Source organism: Ovis canadensis, chromosome 1 (genome assembly GCF_042477335.2).
Source record: "Ovis canadensis isolate MfBH-ARS-UI-01 breed Bighorn chromosome 1, ARS-UI_OviCan_v2, whole genome shotgun sequence".
NCBI classification, from domain to species: Eukaryota; Metazoa; Chordata; class Mammalia; order Artiodactyla; family Bovidae; genus Ovis; species Ovis canadensis.
In genome coordinates this window covers 190,858,044-190,882,017 of record NC_091245.1, presented here as the reverse complement: position 1 = coordinate 190,882,017, position 23,974 = coordinate 190,858,044, and the positions used below count along the sequence as shown (strand labels likewise).

The 23,974-nt window shown below is 37.2% G+C and overlaps 1 protein-coding gene across 2 annotated transcripts in view; it reads right to left on the bottom strand.

Moving 5' to 3' along the window:
• Window positions 1-23,974, bottom strand: part of SEC22A (SEC22 homolog A, vesicle trafficking protein) — an 86,907-nt gene that overhangs the window by 12,900 nt on the left and 50,033 nt on the right. For both annotated transcript variants that reach the window (XM_069555863.1, XM_069555855.1), the window contains one exon: window positions 11,580-11,695. In XM_069555863.1, the coding sequence (XP_069411964.1) occupies window positions 11,580-11,695 (116 nt within the window). The remainder of the gene's footprint in view (window positions 1-11,579; window positions 11,696-23,974) is intronic.

Here is a 23,974-nt window from a genome sequence, read left to right as displayed (position 1 = left end):
ATTACTTGCAAGAAACTGCACAAAGTGAGAATTCAACAAATGAATGCCAAATTGAGTTGTGCTTTGGAAAATCTTTATTTCCACTTAGTAAAGAGAATATTTATAAACATATTCTTCCATTCAAGAAATAGTCATTCATTAAACACTGATGGCCCAAGTACTCTGTTATGCAACCAAGGATAGAAAACAAGTCAACACAAAATGAGGAAGCTCAACTCTAATTAGGAAGGCAGATATAGAAAGTAACAATTTACATCCGAAGTGGTAACTGACGGGATAGGTGTATGTATAGGGTACTAACGTAGCATACTGGAGACACATTTAATTCTGGAGAAAAACAGGATCAGGGAAGGTTTGTCACAGAAAGTACAGCTTAATTTGCATCTTGAAGGATAAACCAGTAGACAAGGTAGGACAAGAATTCCAGGCAAACGGAGTAGCCTGTACAGTTTTAAGAGGATAGGATGACTCCAAGGTCTCCTATTTAGGCAACATTTGAATGATACATACACTAAGTTGGCCTTTGCTGGTTGTTCAGATGCTGCAATGTGGGAGACCTGGGTTTGATTCCTGGGTTGGGAAGATCCCCTGGAGGAGGGCATAGCAACCCACTCCAGTATGCTTGCCTAGTGAATCCCCATGGACAGAGGAGCCTGGCAGGCTACAGTCAGTCCATGGGTTACAAAGAGTCGGACACGACTGAGAGACTAAGCATATACAAACACTAAGCCGGGAATATAGGAGGAAAAATGCGCTTGAGAGAAGAAAAAATGAGTTCATTCTGGACTCAGGTATTTTGGAGTTGCTCGTGAGATATCCAAAAAATAAGTTCAGTAGCCATTTAAGTCAGCTTCAGGGAAGAGTTTAACCTAGAGATCTAGTTTAGTAGTCAAATATTTACATAGTAGTTAAATGAAATAAAGGAATATGACAACGAAATGCAAAATATATTTCTTGACTGGCTGATAGACTAGAGAGAGGAAAAAATATAAATATAAAGGATATTTGGGATCAAATATGAATTGTGAAATCTGAAAACATTTTATAATTAGCTAATACTACATTGGTCTTCAGTTTCTTTGGTTTAATAAAGGTATTGTGATTATGCAGGAGAATGTTCTAGTCCTAAAGACAGACATATTGAATAATTTTGGAATAAATCTGTCATAATTCTGAAAATTTACTTTCCAATGATTCAGAAAAAAAGTAAATAAAGAGAGAACGGAAGAAAGAATGGTAGGTATGTAACAGTTCAGTTCAGTCACTCAGTTGTGTCCGAATCTTTGTAACCCCATGGACTGCAGCATGCCAGTCTTCCCTGTTCATCAACAACTTCCAGAGCTTACTCAAACTCATGTCCATCAAGTCGGTGATGCCATCCAACCATCTCATCCTCTGTTGTCCCCTTCTCCTCCCACTTTCAATCTTTCCCAGCATCAAGGACTCTTCCAATGAGTCAGTACTTCACATCACATGGCCAAAGTACTGGAGCTTCAGCTTTAGCATCGGTCCTTTCGATGAATATTCAGGACTGATTTCCTTCATGATGGACTGGTTGGATCTACTTGCTGTCCAAGGGAGTCCCAGGAGTCAACACTACAGTTTAAAAGCATCAATTCTTCAGCGCTCAGTTTTCTATATAGTCCAACTCTCACATCCATACATGACTACTGGGAAAACCATAGCTTTGACTAGACAGATCTTAGCTGGCAAAGTAATGTCTCTGCTTTTTAATATGCTGTCTAGGTTGGTCATAGCTTTTCTTCCAAGGAGTAAGCATCTTTTAATTTCATAGCTTTACTTTCAAGGAGCAAGTGTCTTTTAATTTCATGACTGCAGTCACCATCTGCAGTGAGCCCCCCAAAATTTTTTGGAACCCCCCAAAATAAAGTCTCTCATTGTTTCCATTGTTTTCCCACCTATTTGCCATGAAGTGATGGGACCAGATGCCATGATCTTAGTTTTCTGAATGTTGAGCATTAAGCCAACTTTTTCACTCTCCTCTTTCACTTTCATCAAGAGGCTCTTTAGTTCTTCTTTGCTTTCTGCCATAAAGGTGGTGTCATCTGCATATCTGAGGTTATTGATATTTTTCACGGCAATCTTGATTCCAGCTTATGCTTCATCCAGCCTGGCATTTCTCATGATGTACTCTACATATAAGTTAAATAAGCAGGGTGACAATATGCAGCTTTGACATAATCCTTTCCTGATTTGGAACCAGTCTGTTGTTCCATGTCCAGTTCTAACTGTTGCTTCTTGACCTGCATACAGATTTTTCAGGAGGCAGGTCAGGTGGTCTGGTATTCCCATCTCTTTCAGAATTTTCCAGTTTGTTGTCATCCACACAGTCAAAGGTTTTGGAGTAGTCAATAAAGCAGAGGTAGATGTTTTTCTGGAACTCTCTTGCTTTTTCCATGATCCAGCGGATGTTGGCAATTTGATCTCTGGTTCCTCTGCCTTTTCTAAATCCAGCTTGAACATCTGGAAGTTCACGGTTCAAGTACTACTTGGAGCCTGGCTTGGAAGATTTTGAGCATTACTTGGCTAGCATGAGAGATGAGTGCGATTGTGCGGTAGCTTGAACATTCTTTGGCATTGCCTTTCTTTGGGACTGGAATGAAAACTGACCTTTTCCAGTCCTGTGGCCACTGCTGAGTTTTCCAAATTTGCTGGCATATTGAGTGTAGCACTTTCACAGCATCTTCTTTTAGGATTTGAAATAGCTCAGCTGGAATTCCATCACCTCCACTAGGTTTATTCGTAGTGATGCTTCCTAAGGCCCACTTGACTTCTCATTCCAGGAAGTCTGGCTCTAGGTGAGTGATCACACCATCATGGTTATCTGGGTCATGAAGATCTTTTTCGTATAATTCTGTGTATTCTTGCCACCTCTTCTTAATATCTTCTGCCTGTGTTAGGTCTATAACATTTCTTTCCTTTATTGTGCTCCGGTATCTCTCATTTTCTTGAAGAGATCTCGTCTTTCCCATTCTATTGTTTTCCTCTATTTCTTTGCATTGATCACTTATCTCTCCTTGCTATTTGTTGGAAGTCTGCATTCGAATGGGTATATCTTTCCTTTTCTCCTTTGCCTTTAGCTTCTCTTCTTTTCTCAGCTGTTTGTAAGGTTTTCTCAGGCAACCATTTTGCCTTTTTGCATTTCTTTCTCTTGGAGATGGTCTTGATCACTGCCTCCTGTACAATGTCATGAACCTCCGTCCAGAGTTCTTCAGGCACTGTCTATCAGATCTAAACCCTTGAATCTATTTGTCACTTCCACTGTATAATCGTAACACATTTGATTTACGTCATACCTGAATGGCCTAGTGGTTTTCCCTACTTTCTTCAATTTAAGTCTGAATTTGGCAATAAGGAGTTCATGATCTGAGCCACAGTCAGCTCCCGGTCTTGTTTTTGCTGACTGTATAGAGCTTCTACATCTTTGGCTGCAAAGAATATAATCAATATGATTTCTATATTGACTATCTGCTGATGTCCATGGTAGTCTTTTCTTGTGTTGTTGGAAGAGGGTGTTTGCTATGACAAGTGTGTTCTCTTGTCAAAACTCTGTTAGCCTTTGCCCTGCTTCATTCTGTACTCCAAGGACAAATTTGCCTGTTACTCCAGGTGTTTCTTGACTTCCTACTTTTGCATTCTAGTCCCCTATAATGAAAAGGACAGCTCTTCTGGGTGTTAGTTCCAGAAGGTCTTCATAGAACCGTTCAACTTCAGCTTCTTCAGCATTACTGGTTGGGCAAAGACTTGGATTACTGTGACATTGAATGGTTTAGCAGCTGTTAATTGTATTGCTTTTTAAAACCTTTCTGTAAGTTTGAATTCTGTCAAAATAAAATGCTGTGTTGGGGGGAAACAGGGATACAAATGAAAAAAAAAATGCTTTTCGGTCACTAACAAGAATCTCTATATACTGCTATGAAATGATTTACATAGTTAGATGGAAAAAGATTCAAATCAATATGAATAGTATACTTCCATTTACAAAGGAATAATTTTAAAAGAATATATAAGTAAAAATATAAATACATATTTATTAACATATGTGGGCTCCCCTGGTGGCTCACTGGTAAAGAAACCACCTGCAATGCAGGAGACCTGGGTTCAGTTCCTGGGTTGGGAAGATCCCCTGGAGAAGGGAACAGCTACCCACTCTAGTATTCTGGTCTAGAGAACTCCATGGACTGTATAGTCCATGGGGTCACAAAGGGTCGGACACAACTGGGCGACTTTCACTTCATTTCACTAACATATGCACAGAGTCTTTCTAGAAGGATATACTGGTGGTTGACTCTGGGGAGGAGAAATAGGAAGAGAATTGCCTATTATGAAAATTACAGGCTCTGAAATTTGCCATGTACATGTTTTACTTGTGTATGCATGACTGTTGATATCTGTAGGATACATGCATTAACTTTTTAAAAAGTCATTATGAAAATATCCAAGAAGATGTAGACTTTAAAGACTATAAAGCCAAGCACATGACACAAACCCTACAATTTAAAGGACAGGTGGAGGACGAAATTTACCAGATAAACTGAACAACAAGAAGAGAAAGGGAAAAAAATACAATAGGAAAAACTGTTTCATGGCAATGAAGGGATGAGATTAAGTCAAGAATAAAGTAAAACATCGAACTATTAACAGTAATCTATTTTATTTGGTTCTAAGTTTTCTAAAATAAACATTATTTTTTAATTCAAACAATGAATTATTTTCAAAAGCAAGCACTGAACAACATGTGTGATGAGACAGAGAGGACACATAAAACAAGGCTTCTAAAGTGGCTGCAATATCTGGTGACCCAAAGGACACTGGTGAACTTAATGGTCACTGAAAGAATTATAAGGGCAGAAAGGGATCATGGTAAACCAAGAGAATAGAGGTAAGGGAATAGGGGCACAAGTATAGTCTATGCTTTCAAAATATTAGAAGGGAACATACATCAAGAAGTTTTTTAGGGGTGTTTGTTTTAAAGATCAGCAGGCTATAGCATACTTATGAGCTGAGAGAACAGAGCCAGTAGAGAGGGAGCATATGAAAAACAGATGGATAGCTACAGGATGGGGAAACATGGGGCAGAGGTTTAGAGAGGGACGAAAGTGGGAGTCAGTGGGGGCAGGGTGGACAGTAGATGGGATTAAGGGTGAGGTGGGGAAGAAAGGGCTGAAGTAAAGAGTTCAAAATTTTAAAAATCACATCCACCTTCAGAGGCTGCTAGGGTACCAATATACTGCTTGAAAAATAATTAATAAAGGGAAAGAATTTTTTAAAATAAGGATGTCAAGGTAAGCAGAAGCTTGCTATGATAGCCACAAAATGTATTAGAATGATACTATTTAAATGTCTATAATAATTGAGAAACATTCACTTTTTAAACTTCAGTGAAAAAAAGGACACAAAGTTACATAATGGTATGATATGTGTGTGTATATATATGGTAGATATTAATAAAACAAGAGAAAATTGGGGGATTTTTCTTTTCTTCTTTATATTTTTCCTTCCAACTCTTTAGGCACAGAACACATGAAAAATGCATTTATTTTTTTGAAGAAAGCAATCATTGCATCTTAACATAGATATAATGCTGCTGCTGCTGCTGCCAAGTCGCTTCAGTTGTGTCCAACTCTGTGTGACCCCATAGACAGCAGCCCATCAGGCTCCTCCATCCATGGGATTTTCCAGGCAAGAGTACTGGAGTGGGGTGCCATTGCCTTCTCCAAGATATAATGCTACTAAAGAAATAAAAACTTCCATTGAGCTTTAATAGGTACATAATTTGTTTAAAAGGTAGTAACAAATCTATGGGAAATAAAGAACTCCAGGAATAAAAGCAAGCTGACTTTTAGTTATAGTATCCATTACAAACGTCAGACATGACTCAGCAACTGAACTGAACAAACAATTTCAGAACCAGAGCCGTAGTAATGAAGTGATCCTTGAGCCTCTGTAGTCTAAAACTTTCCTCTTGCAAAATAGAAAAATGATATCCAAGAAGGTAAAATAACCCATCCAAGGTCACAAAGTTTGCTATTAGCAAATGTGACCCAGGTATTCTGACTTCCGGGTCAGCATTTCTACTTCTGTATCAGAATACTCGTCTTTTTTTCCTAGTGCACCACATGTGAATTACTTCTGGTTGGCATCAGTCTAATTAAGATCATCGTTCCAAGGCTAATCCTTAAAAGAACACAGGAAAAATAAGCCCAATCTGATAAAAGCTTATGCATTTGTGAGGTGTCAATTCACAATAACATCTCTAAACTCAGAACAAAGTATGGAAATAAGTGAAAATAATCTAATTTACACGTTACTGTGAATACCAAATCAAATTTACCAACTTGAAAAAAAGCTGTACTCATCCTAAACCTCCCCAGTCTGAACTTAGATACCAAAGAAAAACTTCACTACTGGGCATTGTAATAAATCACTTGTTATCACCCTAAGAATCAGTTATTAATCCAGAAGAAACAAACTTGTGCTGAACCTTCAAACGACATTAACTACATAGGAATGTTAATTCCTGTGGGTTCTCAAATTTAAATTGCCTCAGGCACCAAGTTACATACTAGAAGATAAATGTGGCAATCAGTTTTAATACTTAAGGACAGTATTTAGAATTCACAGCCTTAAAAAATCAAATTTGAAATTAATATCAATATATTGCTCACATTCAGGACACATACTATACATTTTCAGCTAGATCTAAAAATATGGCCCCCAAATAAACCCTTTGCTCTTAAATCAAGTATTAAAGAAATGCTGAGGCCACTTAATCTAGGTACTGTTTTTCCACTTCCTCTGTTACTACCACGATCTGCTGCTGCTAAGTTGCTCCAGTCGTCTCCGACTTTGTGCGACCCCATAGACGGCAGCCCACCAGGCTCCTCCGTCCCTGGGATTCTCCAGGCAAGAACACTGGAGTGGGTTGCCATTTCTTTCTTCAATGCATGAAAGTGAAAAGTGAAAGTGAAGTCACTCAGTCGTGTCCGAATCTTAGCGACCCCATGGACTGCAGCCTACCAGGCTCCTCCGTCCATGGGATTTCCCAGGCAAGAGTACTGGAGTGGGGTGCCATTTCCTTCTCCAACTAGCATGTGAGATGAGTGCAATTGTGCTATAGTCTGAGCATTCTTTGGCACTGCCTTTCTTAGGGATTGGAATGAAAACTGACTATTTCCAGTCCTGTGATAACTATATGTTTTTTGTTTGTTTTTTTTTTTTTTCCTTTAGCATCCTTGCATTTGAACTGGGGGCATTGCTGCTGAGCTTCATGTCCAGCTCCTCTTGCAGACAGGTGTGGCCATATGACTAAGTCTATATCAGTGGGCTGTGATTAGATACAGGTAAGTTCAGAACAGATAAAGGTTTAAGACCCATGTTCGAGATTTTGCACTCAAGTCTACACAGTGGACCACCTCAAAAAGATCTACTTTACTGATCAAAAATTATCTACAGCAAACACAAAGCACAGAGAAAAGGCTAAGAAGTATGTCTTAAATTCAGTGGCTTTAATGAGAATAAAAAGAACATTTTAACGAACACAAGTCACAAACAATGATAAAAGAGATGCTGAGGGAAGAGTAAAAGAGGGAAAACTCAGGTCCCTAATTTTGTATATATTTCCTTTCAGGTTAATTCAAGCTATAAAGGACATACTGTTGAAATTAATCTAGTTTGCATGCCTAAACTCAACCTGCTAAGAGCTCTAAGTTTATCACAGTGCTCTCTGCAATCACATTTTTCTCCATTTGTTAGCCTATTATCCATTCCATCTTTCAGGAATCCAACACTACGTGGAATCCAACGCTACATGGAATCCAACACTACACAGCACTCCTTCATTAGTTTCATAACAAGACAAGGAAACATATTTCCAAGCTCTAGTCACTTACCAGAACATTCTCTCTATACAGATGTAAAAACCCCAATAACTGGAACAATGGGAATCTCTACTTTTGGTACAGTGAATTTCCAAAAGCAGTAATTCTCATTTAGGTGAGAGGATCAAAATTTGCTGGAAAATGCCTTAAAACTACCAATGAGTGACAAAGTACCTGTAGATTACATTCCCCCAACTTTGTACTCTTTTGTTTCCTCAGTCCTCTCTTAAAGCATCAGTTTTAGGAACCTCAACTGTTGATGAGTGTATTTGGGTTATGGCAGAACAAAGACTTAAAACAATGCTAAGAGAGTAACATAACCAGGTGTCCCTGGCCTCCAGATAGCTAATATCCCCACACGGAACAATTTACAGTTCCCTGGGTCAAGTGAGAAAGCAATGTTATTGGGGTGAATTTAGTCTAGGACGACAGTGAAAAAGAATTCCATATCAACCATCAGAAAGACATATCTTCAAAGATATAAGCATCCCAAACTATAAAAGACCACTATAACTTTTTCCCCATTCATAATTCACCCCATGCTGCTTTCATACCCCACCACCACAGTTTTAAGGAACTGTTTAAAACAAAAAAACCCTGAAGCTCCTCGGGAAATTGTAGACTCTAAGAGACAATAAGAAGCTTCAAAAAATGTAGGGAAAATGCTCAGCTTCCTCTTACTCTTTATGAAAATATATACCTTTACTCTGCCTGAAATTTCTGTTTCTTGAAAATCTACCTATTAATTTGGATTAAGACAAGTGTTTTCCAGATTACATAAGTGCTAATAAATATTAATTTTTAGCATTTAAAATCTGAATGTCATATATTTATATGGTTCAAAAAGTAAAAATTAAGATATATATTGTGAAGATTCCCAATCCTACTCTGCTTCCTATCTATCCAGTTCCCACTACATTTATTAGTTTCTTATCTTTCCAGACTTTCCTTGTGCAAATTAATGCAAATCACAGTTATTTCCCAGGACATCTTGATGAGGGAAGCTGGGGGCCAAGCTGAGAGAGACTGGTGGGTACAATGTCAGAGAACCTGTTCTGTCTCTCAGTGGCTTTCTCAAAATGGCCATAGTTCTCAGACAGCAAAAATTTGTACATCCGACTATGAAATACAAATCAGACTCCTGAACCCAGGCTCCATTCTGGCTAGGGCTCTGGTGTCCCTACCTGGCCCATGTGAAGGGGAACACTGCCACTGTTAGAAAAGAAAGCCCCATCCACCATTTCTTAAGAGCTGGCCAAGTGTGTAGAGCCACACTTAATGAAATATCAAAGTCCGGAGAATGTGCCTCCATTCTTTGCTAGAATCTGGTGGTGGGGGGGAGGTGTGTGTACATATGAACAGACTGCTATCTTTAGAGCAGCTTCAGGTTTACAGAAAATTTAAGCAGATGGTACAGCGAGTTCCCATGTATCCACCCTTTCCCTTACTCAGTTTCCTCTATCATTAGCATCATGCACTAACATTGCAACTGATGAACCAACAGTGACATACTATTACTAACTGAAGTCCATGGTTTACATCAGGGCCCACTCTTTGTGTTGTACATTCTACTGGTTTTGACAAATGTATAATGACATAGGGCTTCCCTGGCAGCTCAGACAGTAAAGAATCTGCTTGCAATGCGGGAGACCCAGGTTCGATCCCGGGGTTGGGAAGATTCCCTGGAGAAGAGAATGGCTACCCACTCTAGTATTCTTGCCTGGAGAATTCCATGGACAGAGCAGCCTGGTGGGCTTGGAGTCGCAAATGAGTCAGACACGACTGAGCAACTAACACTATATGTGTACTATAATGACATAACCACTATTATAGTAAGAATTTTTTCACTGCCCTAAAAACCTCATGCTCCCTTCCTCCATCCCTCCAAATCTTTTCACTTATTCTCTTTATAAAGTTTTGCCTTTTCAAAATGTCATATAGTTGAAATCACTTAGTATATAGTTTTTTTTTCAAACTGGCTTCTTTCATTAAGCAATATGAACTTAAGGATTAGCCATGTGTTTTTGTAGCTTGATAACTCACTTCTTTTTATTACTGAATAATATTCCATCGTATAGTTTGCTGAAATCTGTTTATCCATTCACCATTCACTTTTTTTTTTTAAACATGGTAGATTTATTTGGATGTATTTTGCCTTTTTTTTTTCGGTTGTGCTGCATGTGGAAACCTTAATTCCCCTACTGGGGATTGAACCCATTTCCCCTGCATTGGAAGCATGGAGTCTTAACCACTGGACTACCAGGAAAGTCTCCAGTCTCCTTCATTTTATAAGAAATGAAACTGAGGAACCAGAAAGTTAAGGTGAGCAATTCAAGGTCACAGAGCTAATCAGTAGCTCAGCTGGAGTCAACCCTCTCTCTCGCTCATCCACAAACAAAAATCAGCTCTCACACTTCTATACGACTGTTCTTTCCACTATATCAAGTTTTTTTGTGTGTGTTTTTTTTAAAGGCAAGAGAAGATCTTATTTATTAGCTTTTTCCAGTCAGCAGCCTCCAAATTGCCTTTGTTTCTTTTTGGCAGGTTGTTTAAGTGGCTTGAAATTGATGCCCTACTAAAATAAAGCTAAACAGCTAAGCAACCAGGGCAGGAATGCCAAGAGACAGCAGCCAGCTGCCCTGTGCCTGAAAGGGAACAGGGGCTTTACCTGCAGGCCCAGGATGTTCAGGAGAGGAACCAGGAAGTCATAAGAAGACCCCCAATCCCACTGGAGGGACAGCTCGGCTGCCTGAAAGCTGTGATGTCCTCTGCTCTTGGCTTCATATGGCTGAGGACTTTCAGAGGGTACTCAAGATGCCACTCTCTTGCGTATTCCCCAAACTAACAGCAACTTTAAAACAATATAAAGTCCCTTGACTGGGTTCTTACAAATGATATTTTTAGCATAATACTGGCCAAAAAAAAAAAAGAGAGAGAGAGAGAACTAATTTACAATGTGTAAGTGTCAAAAACTTCAGAGAATATGAGTAAAAACAGGGAAAAGAAAAGGGGAGATGTGTGTAACTTCAAGAAAGGAAGTTTCAAAAGTTTACAAAAAGAGTAAGAGAAAAAGTATGTTCTGATAGCTATAGTCTCTGGGAGAAACTCCTCTGGAAAACAAAATAGTTGGCAATATCTGAAAAAATTAGCGATTTCAGAGGCAGCCATCAATAAAAAAGAAAAAAAGGGCAGATAACTAGGGAGGAAACCCCAAAGCAGGACGAAAGCCTGCCTATGAGTGCTCTCCTCTTTCTTCCACTTATCTCTGTCTACTCAGGTCCTTCCAGGTCCTGCTCACTGCCCCCTCAGAGATTCCTTCTCGTACCCTGACTCCTCTTTCAAACTCTCTGTACTTGTCATTTATTTGTGGACTTCTCTGCCTCCCAATTCAATTCCAGGGCCTGAGACTGCAAGGCCCTTGTCACACATATCTTGGTTTCCCCAGAACACCTCTAAACAGTGCCTCCTGCAGAGCAGATAATAAATAAATATGTGTTAGTTAAGTCAAAGAAGCCAACTAGAGTAGTGTTTTTAAGAGGAGAGGAAACTAGAGTAGTATAAAGGATACAAAATCTGAGCACAGTAAGTTGTACTAATGACCAAATCAATCTAAATCAATTGTGTAACAAGTGGAATCAAAAAGCACAGTCACCTGAAATTGCAGAAATAGCACAGTACCTGCAGGAGACTTTCTATGGCATGAAAGCCTCGAATTAAATTCAGAGCAGCACATAAAAGACTAAGGATAAATGCCACAATCCCTGAAAGAGTTGCTGGTTCCAGTCTCTGGTGAGCTGAAAAATAAAAGAAATGATCAGAAATGAACATCAATATCTCACATCAATACCTATACTTATATAAAATGAAATTCACTGCCCAATTTATATGGATCAAATATTGGTGAATCTTCATAAAATTATTTAATAATATACCTTACAAATTAAATACTTTTTTAAATGCAAAATGTCTGACATGACAGCTTCATTCCCTTGAACTCAAGTTAACTTTTTTTCTACATTTTTAACAAAGACACCTAATTTGCATTTGGGGTACATAGTGCTAAGGAGTTCTCACATTTGCCAGTAAACCATATAGGAAAAAAATCTTATTGCCTAAATATGTCTACCATTTACAAGTAGCTGCAAATATGTATATTTTTTTAGCTGCAAATATTTGCAAAGGTGACTTTGCTCAGAAATTCACTGCATAATTCCTATTTTTTCTGAAAATGCTTAGGAGACATTTTAAAGGATAAACATAGCTTGCTTTTAAGAAAAGCTCTTCCTTATTTGGGTCCCAGGGCTATAAATACCACAGGATATATGTGAAAGCTCATCTATAACCACTGATCTGAACTCTATAATAGAATGGACTCTTACAGTTATGAAGCTCCTGGTCTCTGAAGACCACTTGAAGATAAAACAACAGTTGATGAAGTGACCAGTTTATTTTATAAACACATGCCTTATCCATCGGGGCTTTACAGTGTAACACATTTAGATATACAAGAGCTTCCCTTCATCATTCTGCAGTTAACAAAATTAACTATAGAGTCTAAATGAAAACACAAAATTAAATACATAATCATCTAGACCTCAAAAGGGAGAGAGAGGGAAAAAGAGGACAACAGAACTATATTTAGATCATTTTATTTTAAATCATTGAAGTGTAAAAGCCCTAACAATGAAGCTAATGAGGTAGAACATTAATATAAAGGCTTAAATCTTTGCAACTTATATTCAACAATTACAGCAGAAAAGCATCCCTAAATAATTCATAAAAACACAAAAACCCATGTGTCACGAAAAAAGTTATTCCTCAAATTCAGTAGGAATCCAAATATAGGATATATTTTCTTAAATTTCTTCTGTGCCAAAGCTAATTGCTTGTTCTCCCAGTTAATTTCTTTGAAGTCACTCAGTCGTGTCCGACTCTTTGAGACCCCGTGGACTGGAGCCCACCAGGCTCCTCTGTCCATGGGATTCTCCAGACAAGAATACTGGAGTGGGTTGCCATTTCCTTCTCCAGGGGATCTTCCCAACCCAGAGATCGAACCCGGGTCTCTCTCCTGCATTGCAGGCAGATGCTTTATCCTCTGAGCCACCAGGGAAGGCTTGGGATTAATATGAAAGCAAAAATTAAATTTCTTTGTAAAGTATTGGTACCAGATTTTCTATCACTAGGGAAAAAATCACACAACTTTTAAGAATCTATCCAATGGTCTAACAATTAGTCCTACTCTGCATCCCTCCCTCCATCCTTCTCCACTTCCTCTGGGTAGTAAGGGGGATCTGACCTCCAAGTGAAAAAGAAATCCTTAGCAAGGACCTCACAAAGCTACAAAGCTACCTGATAACTAAACAGATTACAGAAATAATACTTCTAATGCCCATGGGATTTTCCAGGCAAGAGTACTGGAGTGGGGTGCCATTGCCTTCTCTGCAAGTATACAAGTTTATCTTACAAAAAAATCAAATAGTAATCTATACTGTAATTAAGAACCATAGCCTTTTGTGGTCAAGTAAGGAATGGCCATTCTTTAATGAAAAAATATTACCATTTTAATGTGTTGATCAATACCTATTTAAGAAATAAATAATATTTACCAAGTTTCTAACACTTGCCTCTTAGGCCCTTGGAGCACTCTCTTTATAATGATAGTATATGACTTAAAAATTATTTCAAATAACTAGAAACATTTTTAAAGGCATTAAAGCAAATGACAAGCCTCCTTTAACAAGGACAAGGCACAGATTATGTTGAAGGACAGGCTGGAAAGGCGCCAAATCACCACAAGAAAGAAAATTCTCAAGTGGAGATTCCCCCACTCCCACCCCAACCCCTTCCCAAGACCTGTGGGAACGCTTACTAAGAAAAACTCCACCTGCACAGAATGTGAGGCTGACACTTTGTAAGGACACTTTCTCATTTTAATGAATTGAACGAGATATTTAATCACATTTCAATGAATTATATTACATATTTTTTATTTTATAAAACAGATTTTAGATGAATTATTATCCACAAATGCTTACTTCACATTTTAATTTGGCACCATGATAGGTACTATTAGGTATAAAGCAGGTTTAGAACAGTAAGAAGTGAAGAAATGAGAGGTAATATAGAAAATAATAGTTTTGTTTAATTCAAAATAACACTATCGGGTCACTTTTTATTTGTTTAGCTATTACTGACTTCTGCTATGATGCTTTTTTTAAAATTAGTCTCCTTGAGCCCAATAACTGCATTTTCACATGAAAATTAAAATTTTAATGTGCCAATGATTAATGGAAAGTTTAAAAAAATTCCTAAAGAAATAAGAGCAAATCCCTTGGAACAAAAGGGCTATCGGTTATAGTGAACTAATATATTTATTCAGCATACATTTTGGGGCATGATTCTGTGTAAGATGCTGTGCTTTACAGGATTAAAAAAATAAATTACCCAATCTGCCCACAAGGCACTTCTAGTCTTTCACAGCAAAATGGACAGATAAGCTCATGGAAGTAATAAGCATTCTAAATTAAGAGTTAGGGAATTTTGAAGAAGAAAGATGACACGGGAGTGGTAAGAAAACCAAGATAGGTCTTTAAAGATGGTTAAAACTTAGACACGTACAAATGGGAAGAACTGTACTCCACACACAGAAAAGAACATGAGGAGCCTGGAGATGAAAATGGGAGAAGCAAATAATAACAGCATCAACAAAAACCACTGCCACTACTTCTAATCCTTCTAATAGTGGCTGCTCTCAATGTACCAGGCACCAAGTGCTTCATATATACAATCTCATTCTATCCTTCCAAGAATTCAGTGCAGTACACACTATAGTTGTCGAAGTTTTTTCTAACAGGAAACTATGGTTTAGGGAGATTGAGAAATTTGCCCAAACTGAGTAAAGGAACTGACATTTAAATTTAGGTGGGTCTTCCCAGGTGGCACAGTGGTAAAGAATCAGCCTGCCAATGCAGGAGATGCAAGAGACCTGGGTTTGACTCTTGGGTTGAGAAGATTCCCCGGAGTAGGAAATGGCAACCCACTCTAATATTCTTGCCTGGAAAATTCCATGGAAAGAGAAGCCTGGCAGGCTACAGTCCATGGGATTGCAAAGAGACATGACTGAGTGACTGGGCACACACACAGCCTGACTCTAGAATTCATGCTCTTAACCACTTTGCTATTGGGCATTGCTACTGGTTTTGTTTTGCTCAAAAAGATGTTTATAAAAGTAGGAAGAAATCAGATCAGAAAGGGAGGCTAAAACAAATTAACAGTCTGAAATATGAGGCTAAAAATTATGAACAAACTCAACAACAGGGAAACATGGAAGAGCAAGATTTATGATAAAAGCTGTTCTTAAATAATATTAACCTGTAAATGGGTTGTAAAGAAATTAAAGGTATAGAGAGATACATAATATTTCCTTAGTGCCTTCTCACTAGGGATACACAGTCCCATTTATCCTTCAAAACAGTGTACTTCGTAAGGTAGGAATGACTAAATTCTTTGTGTTTGAATTTTCTCACCTACAAATTAAGGTTAAATAATTTGCTCTAAGATGGCTAGTAAGTGCCATCTTCACAATCAGCAGTTGGGTCTGAAAAGCCCATGCTTTTCTACAATTCTGCATTAAGAAATTCATGAGTGAGTCATTGTAAGATATTGACTGAATTGAGGACCTGAATTAGAATAGTGAAGTAGAAATGGAAAAGAAGAAAGAGGTGAGAGAGATTAGAGAGTCTAAAATTATTAGACTTGGCAACTAACTAGATGTGGGAAACAAAACAGAAAAGAAAAAATCAAGGAAAATGCCAAGCTTCGGAGTGCAGGTATTAGAAAGATAAGGGTATTATTAGCAGACCCAGAGGAAGAAACCCAGGTTTGATTGAGAATGGAGACATTTTAAACATATCAAACTTGAAGTGATGGTGAGATATGAGATATGTTTAATAAGCAACTGAAGAATGCAAGAAAGGTGAGTTGGAAAAACAGATGAGGTCTGCATCTGATGGGAAGGGTGTGGATGAGATTACACTGAAGGAAGTGAGCCAACAGCAAATCCTTGGTCAACACTACCTTCACAGAAAGGAAGAAGAGGCAGGGAAGACAGACATAGAACAAACAGAAGAGGAGGGAGCAACAGAAGCTCAGGAAGGGGAGGCCATCAAGAAGGTGTGGATTACAATGCCTGTAAACAGGCCAAAGACAATCTGAACTGAAAAAGAAAACAGATTCGATTTACTGACAAAGATGGTTCTGACTCTTCAGAAAGTATTCAATGGTTTCAGAAGAGTGGCTGAAGGTGAAATTCAGACTGCAAGGAGTTAAATAACTAGTAAAGCTAAGAGACAGCAGCAGTAAGTGAACACTTCTGCAGTTACAGGAGAGGAAAACAGGACGACAGCTTGACAGATACAACAGGATTGGAAAACAATTATTTTTCCCCAGTAATGGGGTGGAGGAAGGAGACTTTAATAAATTTATAGGTAGAACAACAAATTCAGAGAAGAAGAAATAGAAGAATCAAGAGAAAGGAAAAATAATTGGTGAAACAGAGTACCAGAACAGTCATAGTGAGTATTCAAAAAGATGGTCCCATTCTAACCTCAAACCTCATTAGTGTCTATGCTGAGTCAAAGACAAAGTTCAGAAGTTGCAGTCATTCAATGATGTCCAAAACACCTGGAGACACAGGTTTTAAAACGCAGAGAAATTTCAAGTCAGTTCTATCTAAATGAGCGTAGCTTATTACTAAATTGTGACTGAGACTAACTGAAAGGTATAAGAGCACACTATTTTTTTTCACTATAAGACCCTTTCTTATCATTACCACTTGTCAAAAATGTGCATGTCCTTCAAGTTTCCAAGGTCTAAAAGTGTTACTTCCTTTTTATCTTAGAGCATGTATCACATTCTACCTTGTATTTTATTTACTGACTTTTACTTGCTTTTCCCATCTTGAAACCAGACATGTGGTTACTGTCTTTATAAAATGCCCTACAATATTTAAGCATAATACTTTGGAGGGAAAAAAGCAATAAATATTTGTTAGATTATGAGGGTGTGTGTGTGTGTGTGTATGAGAAAGAGATTGGGAAATCTACTTGCATTGTGGGACAACAGCCAAATACAGCCACATTTTTAGGCAACTAATAAATTGTCTAGAAAATTATATAGATTGACAAAATGCTGATTAACCACCAAGTACTTATGCTAAAAACAGAGGTATTAAAGAAACTAAGAAACGTGTATTAAATTTAGGGTTTCATAAATTTGTTTTGAAGGATATAAAATTTAAAAGAATAACAACATTAAATGTTGGTGAGGATAGAGGGCAATCAAAACTCTCATACACTGCTTGTGGGAATGTAAAATGGCACAACTACTTCAAAAAACTGGCAGTTTCATGAAGAGTTAAACATGCATCTAACCCGTGACCTATCAACTTGACTCCTAATACTTACTTGAGAGAAATGAAAACACACAGCAACAAAAGATGAATGTTTATAACAGGTTTATCTACAATAAGCAAAAACTGGAAACAAGCTAATGTCCAGTGTTTACTCACTCTGGATAAACAAATTGTGGTATGCCCACACAGTGACTACTACTCAGCAATGGGAACAAACTACAGAGATGCAACATACACATATGACATTTTATTAAGCAAAAGAGGCTGAACACAAGAATTACACTACATAGTCTTGTTTACATAAAGCTCTAGAACAAATAAAACTAATTTAAAGTGAAAAAAATCTCAATAGTGGTTGTCTGGAGTAGGATAGAGATTGACTGAGAAAGGTCACAAAGAAACTTTCTAGGGAGATGGAAATGGTCCACACTGTGATAGGTGTATGTACTATCATGGTTTTTTACTCTGTATTTTTGATGCTTTGACATCTTGGGCCTTGCAGACATCGAAGGACTGCCTCTCCCAGGACTATTTAATTGCTAGAGATGGCAAAAAACTCACCTGCAAGCATGGCTTTCATAAGCAAACCCCACATCTGGAGCCCACACTCCTAACTACAAGGTTCTCATACCAAAGGGCACTATTCCCCTGCATGAAGTACCCCAGGGGCAGGTATCACTACAAGTATTCAAACTAGCCAATCTTAAATGTACTTTCTCTGCCTCTCCCATTCCTTCCTGGGGAAGGCACAGCAAAGCCTCTTACCTCCTAATCTGTTGGCCATGCCGTGCCATACGTAAATAAGAGTAAAATCTATATTTTGAAACAGAGTGTGGTTTATACACTAACTGTTATATCCATTTGTTGAACCATACAGCAAATATCTGTGCATTTCAGTATGTGCAAATTTCCCTTAAAAAAGAAAACTGTGGCAAACTATTGGGTATAAGATAGGCTCAACAATGTGTTATACAACATGGGGAGTATAGCCAATATTTTATAGTAACTGTAAATGGAAAATGACCTTTATAAATTATATAAAAAATTAATTTAAAAAGAAAAAGAGAAAGAACTGTATAAATTATCAAGTGGATAAGTGGGTAGTGAGGGGAGGTACAGATGAAACAAGAATGTCAAAATATTGATATAACAGTTGGATGATGGATACAAAAGTGTTAATTATAATATTCTATTTACTTGATATATGTTTAAATTTTTCTATAATAAAATGTTTAAAAAAGAAAACAAGTAAAATTAAGACATAGTATTTAACATATTGACCCCAGCAGAACATCTGTCGAAAAAAGATATCAAAAGTAAGAGAGAAAAAGGCCTGCAAAATAATGTTTATCAAATAACTATTAATTAGATTCTAAAATAAATTCATTTAGGAAAGACAGCTGCAAAACAAGAAAGTATATTTAAACCGGGAGACTATACAGAAAATATTATGCAGGCCTGATCTGAATTAAAAACAAATTTAAAGTTAATATTATGATAATCTCCAATTGCCAATTACTTTAAAATTTTCTCTTTCTTATGATTTTTCTCTCCTTTCTTAAAACAATAACAAATTCCAGATTTCTCCCCATTTTCGAAGTATCTCCTATTTGGTGATCCAAGATACCATTGCAATCTACACATCAGAGTAGAGACTTATGGAAGTTAAGTAATACAAGGAGTTTCTAATAAAATCTTCTTCCTAGTAGGTCAAGTTGAACCCCTACCCCAAATTAAGGTAATTCTCCTGGATCCTGAGTATATATTTTAATGAACATATATTCTTAGCAAGTGCTAAACCTATGGAATTAAAACTACTGGAGAAGGAAAGACCAATGGAAGTCTTGGAGCTCCCTCAATCCAAATATCATCAAAAAATTAATCCCTAGGCTAACTGCAGAGATTGGTGTGACCACCCGAGGCTTGCTTAAAAAGATGCATAGGTGATCATCACTATCATCCTATCATCCTCCTTTTTAACTTTCTAGTTTGTCTCCAAAATAGGTGCATCATAGAGGATGACAACAGATTACTGTAGGTTTCAACCGCACATGCTTTTCCAGATGCAGTCTCCAGGTGGAACAAACCAACTAACTCCCTGGCACACAGGTACTAACTTTTGTACACTTTTTTTTACCTATCCTAAAACAGAAGATCAGAAGCACTTTGCTTTTACTTAATACAGATATCAGTAAATTTATCATATTGCCACTGCTGCTGCTGCTGCTGCTGCTGCTAAGTCGCTTCAGTCATGTCTGACTAGGTTTTATCAGCTGTGTGCCACTGATTTGTCTAGAGCATGGGTTAGCAAACCATGACCCACAGACCAAATCCAGCCTAGCACCTATTTTTATAAATAAAGTTTTACTGCAAGACAGTTTCAGCTATTCTTTTACATACTGCATATGGCTGTTTTCATACTATACCAGCAGAGTCGAGTAGTTACAAGAGAGACCACATGGCCTGTAAAATATAAAATATTTACTACCTGGCCTTTTACAGAAAAAGTTTGCTAAATCTTGGCTTACAAGCACTTAACATCTTAACACCTCATAGAATATTGTATTAATCTACTTCATTGAGGACCTCATGCTGACAGGACCTGAAGAACAGACAGTATATGCTTTGTGTTAGATATCTTGAGATGACATATATGCCAGAGGGTAAAAAATAACCACAAGATTATAAAAGTCTACCACCTCCGTCAAATTTCTGGTGGTTAAAGGTCTAGAAAACATTGAAAGTAAAGATCAAGTTGCACCTTTCCACCCATACCACTAAGAAAACATATATTGCTTAATATGCCTTTGTAGATTTGTATATGATGCTTCAACATGTTTACTAAATGACAATGGTTAAGGAGGGCCTAAAGCAACAGAAGGATCCAGACTTCAATACAGGACATTTTTCTACTCAGCACTTATGACCCAGGGATCCAATGTTGCTAAAAATATCTGTGGGACTTCCCTGGTGGCACAGAGGATATGAATCCTCCTGCCAATACAGGGGACATGGGTTCCATCTCTGGTCCAGGACGATTCCATATGCTGTGGAGTAACTAAGTCCACGTGCCACAACTATGGAAGCCTACATGCTCTTGGGCTCTTAAGCCACAACTAACAAGAGCCCCTGTGTCACAACTACTGAAGTCCACATGCCCTAGAGCCCCCACGCCATAAGTGCTGAGCCCATGGGCTGCAGCTACTGAAGTGTGTGTGCCTAGAGCCTGTGCTCTGCAACAATTTCAAGAAGCCACAGCAGTGAGAAGCCCATGCACCACAACTAGAGAGTAGCCCCTACTCTCCACAACTAGAGAAAGCTCGTGTGCAGCAATGAAGACCCAGTGCAGCCAAAAATCCACTAATTAATTATTAAAATCTGTGGGTAAGAGGGATGATGTTTTGAGCCTGTAGTAAACCTGGAAAGAAAAATCATAAAAGAGGCTCCAGGTATTCTGAAGCAATGACACAGCCCTTAGGCAAAAAATGTTTTCATTTTCAGAACTAGTTTTAGGCTTATTAGCCACCACAGAAGTCCATACCACAAAATATCAGATATATATTAATAATCTCTCTTCTCTTTTTTTTTGTTTTGTCAAATAGGGCAGTTAAGGCATGAGAAATTGTATTTTCAATTACCATCTTTTCTCAATCATAAGTTACCTTGTCAGCTTATCCATTGGAAAGAAAGACTATAAAACCCAAAAGAACCACAAAAACTGACAAATGAAACAAAGAGGTATAATAAGGCAACAAAGAACAGAAAATAGATCAAAAGTAATCAATACAAAAAGAGGCAGAAAAAGAGACATCTGATCAAAACCTGAAAGAACAAAACCAAATAGCCAAGATGACAGGTTTAAACCCAAACATACCAATAAGCACACTAAACATCAATGATCTGAATACATAGGTAAACAGGCAGATATTGTCAAATTGGATTTTTTCCCCAAAAGACTCAACTACATGATACCTAAAAAAAAAAAAAATACTCTTTAAATATAAAAATACAATAGTCTCCCAAGGCAATATAAATAAAAGCAAAAATAAACAAATGGAACCTAATCAAACTTACAAGCTTTTGTACAGCAACGGAAACAATAAACAAAACAGACGGCCTACAGAGGGAGAAAATATCTGCAAATGTTTTAACCAACAAAAGCTTAAACTCCAAAATACACAGATAGTTCACACAACTTAATAACAAGAACAAGGAAAAAACCCAATCAAAAAATGAGAAGACTTTCTCCAAAGAAGACATACAGATGGTCAACAGGCACGTGAAAAATGCTCAACATCACTAATTATTAGAGAAAAGCAAGTTAAAACTATAATGAGGTACCGCCTCACACTGGTCAGAACAGCCATCATTAAAAAGTCTATAAATATCAAATGCTGCAAAGGGTATGAAGAAAGGGGGACCCTTCTACATCTTGGTGGGAATGTAAATTGGTACAGTCACTATGGAGGACAGTATAGAAGTTCCTCAGAAAACTAAAAATAGAGTTGGCATATGATCCAGCAATCCCACTTTGGGGCATATATCCGGACAAAACTATAATTCAAAAATGTTCACTGAAGCACTATTTACTAGACATGGAAGCAACATAAATGTCCACTGACCGATGAATGGATAAAGATGTGGTACATATATACAACGGCATACAGCAGCATGGACTTTGAGATTATCATACTAAGTAAGCCAGAAAGAGAAAGACAAACACCATGTGATATCATTGATATGTGGAGTCTAAAAGATGACATAAACATGTCTATAAAACAGAAACAAACCCACAGACACAGAGAACAGACTTGTAGTGGCCAAGGTGCAAGGAGAGAGGGTAGGGATGGACTGGGAGTTTGGGATTAGCAGATGCAAACTATTGTGTATAAAATGGAAAACAAGATCCTACTGTATAGCACTTGGAACTACAGTCAACATCCTGTGATAAACCATAAAGGAAAAGAACATGAAAGAGAATGTATAATATAGATAGATATGTATAACTCAATCACTTTGCTATAAAGTAGAAATTAACACAACACTGCAAATCAACTATATTTCATTAAAAAATATATAAGTAAATGTATATATTTTAAAATATATAAATGTAGTTATTTAAATTAACTAATTTATTTAAATATTAAACAAGTATTTTTAAAAATACATTTACCTATTTAAAAATATGTTAAAAACAAATGTTAAAAGAAAAAAGACGGTAAAATATATCCTAATTTAAAAAAAGATTATCATTGCTCTATTAATCAAATAGACTGCAGAGCTAAGAATATTACTGGATAGAAAGAAATTTCAAAGGACAAAGGAGTACATAACACCAAGAGAACAATCCTAAATATTTAACAAGATTTAAAATATACAAAATATAAACAATAAGGAACAAAACATAAATTTGCAAATAGAGTAAGAGATTTCAACACCTCTTTCTCAATAATTAACAGAAATAGAAAATCAGAAAGGTATAAAAGACTTGAACACCATCAACTAGCTTGATCTAAATGATATTGATCACTGATAATGATATATGATCATCTAGCCAGTAACAGTAGAATACATATTCTTTTCAAATGAACAGAGAAAAATTACTAAGATATACTATACTCAGAGAAAACAAAACAAACTCAATAAATGTAAAAGGATTAAAATTATACAAAATTTGTACTTGGCTACAGTGAAATTAAATTTGAAATCAATAACAGGTATCTGAAAAATCTCTATATATTTGAAACATGTAACATATTTCTAACAAATCCATGGATCATGAAAGAAATCAAAAGGGAAATTTAAAAACCATTCTGAACAGACTGAAAACAAAAATGCAATAGATTATAATTTAAATTCATGAAATGTAGCTAAAGCAATATTTAGCGGGAAATATACAGTACTAAATGTCTGTATTAAAAAAGAAAGTTCTGAAGTAAACTATCTCAACTTCTACCTTCAGTTCAGTTCAATTCAGTCGCTCAGTCATGTCCGACTCTTTGCGACCCCATGAGTCACAGCACGCCAGGCCTCCCTGTCCATCACCAACTCCTGAAGTTCACTCAAACTCATGTCCATCGAGTCGGTGATGCCATCCAGCCATCTCATCCTCTGTCGTCCCCTTCTCCTCCTGCCCCCAATTCCTCCCAGCATCAGAGTCTTTTCCAATGAGTCAACTCTTCGCATGAGGTGGCCAAAGTATTGGAGTTTCAGCTTCAACAGAGAGTGAAAAAGTTGGCTTAAAGCTCAACATTAAGAAAACAAAGATTATGGCATCTGGTCCCATCACTTCATGGGAAATAGATGGGGAAACAGTGGAAACAGTGTCAGACTTTATTTTTTTGGGCTCCAAAATCACTGCAGATGGTGACTGCAGCCATGAAATTAAAAGACGCTTACTCCTTGGAAGGAAAGTTATGACCAATCTAGATAGCATATTGAAAAGCAGAGATATTACTTTGCCAACTTCTACCTTAATAACCTACAAAAAGAAAACTCAACTAAACTCTAAGGAAGCAAAAGATAGGAAGTAATAAACATCTAAACATAAATCATGAAACAGAAAATGAAACAATAAAAAGTCAAGGTAAGCAAAAGCTAGTTTTTTAAGAAAATCAATAAAAATTATAAACTCCATAGGGGAGAATGGATACATGTTTAT